The sequence below is a fragment of the Cariama cristata genome, unplaced genomic scaffold, assembly GCF_000690535.1.
Source record: "Cariama cristata isolate BGI_N322 unplaced genomic scaffold, ASM69053v1 scaffold32801, whole genome shotgun sequence".
Lineage (NCBI taxonomy): Eukaryota > Metazoa > Chordata > Aves > Cariamiformes > Cariamidae > Cariama > Cariama cristata.
Window position 1 is genome coordinate 1 of NW_009598270.1, and position 5,346 is coordinate 5,346.

Here is a 5,346-nt window from a genome sequence, read left to right on the forward strand (position 1 = left end):
CTCACTCTCCAAGAGAAAGAAGTTGATTTCCATTCTTTTTACTCAGACAGATTTTCTGCAAGGTTATTTGACGCTGTGCATCAATTTTCACAGCTGCTTGAGGTTTATGTGCCCCACAGGGCAGAGCAAATTAGGTCCTGGTCTGAGTGCTTAGCCTGCAGGCTTTGAGTAGTAATTACTAAACTTCACCTGCAGTCACACACAGTGTATTTGCAAGTATTCAGATAAGGATAGACTGACTTGCTCTTCCTTACTTAGTTTTAAACACTACTCAGGAAGTTTCATTCAGGTTTTTTGCAGTGCACTTAAATGAAATGCTGCAGAGATGCTGTGAAATAGAGTTTTATGTCTTTTGTGATTTCATTTGCTGTCAGTAGATGCCAAGGGCTTCTGGGCTTAGTTTTGTTATAAGTTAAGTTAAGACTTAAAGACTGTAAAATTGTGAATCGCAATATAGGTGGAAAATGTCTGTAAGACTATGGGGAGCATTTAACTTTCAGAAAGCAAGATACGGCTATGATGCTGTATAGATCAAATCTGTGCTTTTTTGAATGAATTTTGTCTTTCTACCAAAGAACATACAGCAGCAAAGTTGTAAGATAATAGAAAGAATATGGCAGTAAAGGAGGAACAATCTTTTCTGTTAATCCTTATCCCCCTCTCCCTGCCTTCTGGGAAGTCCATGCAGTCTTGATTTCCAGATTTTGGTTTTGGGGTGTGATCTTCATGCTGAAGTAATCTTTGCTGCTAAGGTAGAGCTCCTAGCAAAAGCTGTGCTGCTGGCATAGCAGTGCCCAACATTGTCTGGGACTTCATGTTCTTTCACTGCAGTATAGCACGATTTGTAACAAGCAGGCTCTGCCACCGGATGTTATTTGAGCACCAGGACTGGCATTCTGAATAATCATAAAAAAGAAAGAGCTGATGGCTGAGCCACCAGTTAGAGAAGAATTACAGTGGAATCTCAAAGATTTGTCTTCTTTCCTTGGGGGTGGGGATGATGATGCTGTAGATAAGTATGCTAGTGGTGCTGCAATGACGTAAAAAAATACTCCTTCAAAAACCTGTGTCAAAGACATGGTTGCTGAAAAGGAAGGAATATGAATAGCAGTGCAACGGTGAAGATAAGGATGTAATTTGATATAGGCTGCTAAAATTCTTTAATGCCAGGTTTCATGTGTGATGGAATACATTATTTTTGCTAGAGGGTTAAACACTTTGTCCCTCATCTCATCCAGCATTTATGGATTTCCAGATCTGCCTGTTGAGAAGTAAATTAAATATGTAGCTGCTTCTCACCTTTCCTCTATTGCTGTACTAATGGAAGAGAATTTTTTTTTGCCAGTAATACAGATGATGATCAACGCTGCTGAGATTTATTATTTTTTGGTATCAGGAAGGATGACAAATCTGCATTATTTCCAGAAGGATTTGGATTTCTGAACAAAAGGATAACAGGGATGCTTCATTTTCTTAAAGCTATGTCTAGGAAACTGGAGGCATAGCAAGCCTACACAAACTTTATAAGCATGGCTGAAAAAGAAAGATGAACTGCTTTAGGATGTCCTTGAAATATGTTGGATGGGTTTTTTAACTTCACTTGGAAGGTTTGGCTCTTTTTCTGTCAAAACTCCTATTTGCATGTGCTGTTCAAGATCCATTAAATGTCAGATGGAGGTTAGGAAGCCAAGGGTAACTGTTCTATTTTTATGTATTTATAATCACTTTTTTCTTGTGTTACAATTTCTGGTTTTGTTTTGTTTTTTTTTAAATCTGCAGGGGAATTGGCATATTACATTGAAGTGGTTATGTATTACTATAAGTGCTGTTAAAAGTATACATGAAAAGAAAAACGTTTAACTGAATGGTTTATGGTAGATTTTTGTTTAATTTTCCTTTCTATTTTATGCAAAAATGAAATATATGTAAAAGTGTTATTAATATGTTTGCCTGTATATATAAGTATTTCTATAGGAACATGCACTCAAAGGACAATTACAATTAGAGATTTCTGTCTTAAATTATATTTTCTGGAATAAAATACATTTAACTGAATGTTAATGTCACATGCTGACAATGCCAGAGGCAAAGAAACAAATGGAATTGTCTTTATTTGAAAGTATTCCTTTCAGTCACAAGATTATCATAACATGCGCTAGCTGCAGAGCACTGCTGAAAATTTCTCTTTTAAGAAAGAGTTAATAAAATAATTTAATCTTTCTTTACCTTCCTCCCTTTCTGGCCTCCCAGCCATGCCAACTTTCTCATCATTACATTTTTCGCTGTTTCCAGATTACCTGAGTAATCTAGTAACCAGCCAAGAGTAATCTACCATTGTCAACGTTTAAAACTGCTATTGTTTATTTACTACCCTAATTATATACCAGCTTTACAAACTTGCTTTTTTCAAATGCTTTCTTAGGAAAATCAGCAAAACTGTTAGCAATGTTTATCTGATTATGCTCACACTCCCCCCATTTCTTTTTCCTTTCCCTGTCCTCCTCCCCCTACAACAGGAGCCCAGTAACAAACGGGTCAAGCCGCTTTCCCGAGTTACATCACTAGCGAGTCTCATTCCTCCTGTACGAGCCACACCACTAATTCAGCCAGTCACTTCAGGTAATCGCAGTAAATGCAGTGCTGCATTAAACTGCACTGCTAAAAGGGGAATGCATACATATTCACAATTTCTTCTAGGGTTAGCATGGGAACGTGAACTGCACATATGCGCATGTGCGCCATTGTAATGTGCCAAACAGGTTTAGGCAACTTACAAGTACAGAGTCATTCAGTTTAAGAACTCAGAACTCTCACCTCAAAAAAACACCTCTGTGCAGATAATTAATGGTTTTTAGCTACCAGCGAGAAAACTATTGCACCTGTAGCATAAAAAAGTTGTTATACTAAAGGATTATAATTGCTCTTTAAATTTAATGAACAGAATTTTCCTTGACACTTTCTATTAATTTTGGTTGGTTTCTTTGAAAATGTTATTTTTGGTATAGTTGGTCATGTAGGGCTGCTAAATTTCCTTCTGTGTAGGGAAAAAATGCCTAAACAAAAGAGTTAGTGAACAATTGGAAAAAAGTAGTTTTCCGAAGCTGGTGGTGAAAATTAATAAAGGGCAAGCAAATTTTAAATTGCTGTTTAGAAATCAAATAATTTTGTAGTTGCAATTTCTATATTATAGATTAGGTGCATGATATTTAACATACTTGGAGACTAATGGAACTTTAGTTTATAAAGTATTTATGCCTTCAGACCTAGAGACTACAAAACATTTGGGTGCTCAACTCCTAATGGTTGTCATGAGTGGCAAACAGTTGGGAGCTGCAGTACTGCTGGGAGTCTGGCCTAAAAAGCCAGACTGTTTCCTCTTTAAAACAGTTTATGTAAGAAGGCATGTATAAGATCTAAAGAAAATTATTTAACAAGGCTAATTTCTTTGATGAGAGGAAATGCAAAAATATCTTGAATGCATTAAAAATGTTACTTAATCAAAATTTGCTTAATTAGAGCATTACTGAAGTTATCTGTTAATCTCAAGGACCAAAGAAATAAAAATTTAGAGCTAGGAGTCTTATGACAAACAAATAAAATGCAATGGGAAAGAATGCCATTTTTCTGTAGTGGTAGTTATCTAGAAAACAGATATTACAGGGTTTCTTTAACATCTTTTTTCCTGTGTTCAGTTCCTATGATTTTGCAAGTGCAGATATCTGCATAGAAAAGCTGCGTGTGTGGGGTTGGAGGAAAGGCAAAATGGCTGAACTCCCCTCAGTCTGGGTTTGATCCAGAAGGTGTATTATAGCGTGACTAGAGCAGAGATGCCTGTATTCCCTGGGGTGTATACATCTCCTCCATAGTCTGCTGCCAGGAAAAAATTGGCCTGACTCTGAAAGAACTACATTAGTTCCAGTTGTGAGGAGTGTGGAAGGTGAATTAATTTTTGGCTAAACTGCTTCTGAGCACAGCGCATCCCTTTTCACAGCCTTAGACAGCTGTTGTCCTCAGTACCTACGCTGTCGTTCTGTAGTGAATGCCTTTGAGATTGGGTTGTCCAGTACAATATTGTATTTAATAAAGTTTGATTTAGACTATCCAAAACAAACTATCCTTTCATGCATGTGGTAGCAGCTTCCCAAGATGAGAGCTACATAAATGTGTTTCAGGGCAAATTTTGACGAAAATAGGAGAGAAAACAGTGGCTTTGTTGCAAGTCCTAATGTCGCAGACATTTCTGTCTTGCTCTGTTCATACTGATTATAAGAATATATTGTAATTAACTGTCTGCTTCTAAGAAGATTAAACACTGATGTTATTCATACCATCTCCTCTAAGTAACTATGTGCTTGAAGGAACTGAGATGAGAAATCAACCTGTATGTTCTCCAAATCCTAGGTCCGAATCCATTTCCAAGTGGTGAGTGCTGGTGATGTCTCTCAAACTGCCTTCATAGCTGGCTGTAAATTGACTTCTTATCTGATTTCGTCAGCAACAATAGAATAGGGAAAAAAACCCCTGACCTTCTTGTGCTCCGGTGCCCCGTTTGGAATTATTTAGAAACATTCTGGGAAGCACATACAGCTTTTTTTACTTTATTATGTATTGACATAGCTGTCACTGTGCCTTGTGGAACAGTAGGGAGCAGGATTTTTTTTCATGGTGTAATACCTGTAAAAAGAAAAAATGTTGGCTTTTCTTACTGGATGAACTTTTATGTATCTTCATTGTTAAGTCATTTCAGTCAAAACCCATATTTCTTCTTGCATTGCTGCTAGATGTTCTGTATCTGTAAAATGAAGAAAACTACTGCCATCACCACAATATCCAAAACAAACAACTTCTTTTGGTGGAAGAAAACAAAACAAAGCCAACAGAACATCCATCCAAAAAGACCACTCCAAACAGCATCAATGAAAGGAATTAGAAAATTCTGAGTTTCCTTTATGGCATGTCAAATAAACCTTCTTATGTATTTTTTCTGAATGGAAGACACATGTAAGGGGGGAATTTGTTGTGTATAATTTTCCTTACCTCTGTACACGTAACTTCCACTTCATATTAATGGACTTCCTGCATGCAGGTTGAAGAGGAACACCTCTGTGTCTGAGATGTGTAGTGTCTTTTAAGTTACAGTCTTAGCAACTTCTCATGTTTTCCATATTTTCTTGATTATAGGGGTATTTGATTTTTTTTTGTGTGTGTGTGTCTTCTTAACTTTATTACAGGTTTCCACATTATTATCAGTATTTTTCCACAAGAATTCCAAGTAACAAAAGACATAAAATCTTTCTAGCTTGCTTTCTGGTGGGTGTTTTTTTTGTTTGTTTTTTTGGTGTTTGT

The 5,346-nt window shown here is 36.7% G+C and overlaps 1 protein-coding gene across 1 annotated transcript in view; it reads left to right on the forward strand.

Annotated features, from left to right (window-relative positions):
- The first annotated feature begins 924 nt into the window (after positions 1 to 924).
- ARHGEF3 (Rho guanine nucleotide exchange factor (GEF) 3) overlaps positions 925 to 5,346 on the forward strand; it is a 20,453-nt gene continuing 16,031 nt past the window's right edge. Inside the window, 4 exon segments of the mRNA XM_009709208.1 lie at positions 925 to 1,040; positions 1,656 to 1,692; positions 2,517 to 2,599; positions 2,601 to 2,619. Of these exon segments, the coding sequence (XP_009707510.1) occupies positions 925 to 1,040; positions 1,656 to 1,692; positions 2,517 to 2,599; positions 2,601 to 2,619 (255 nt within the window).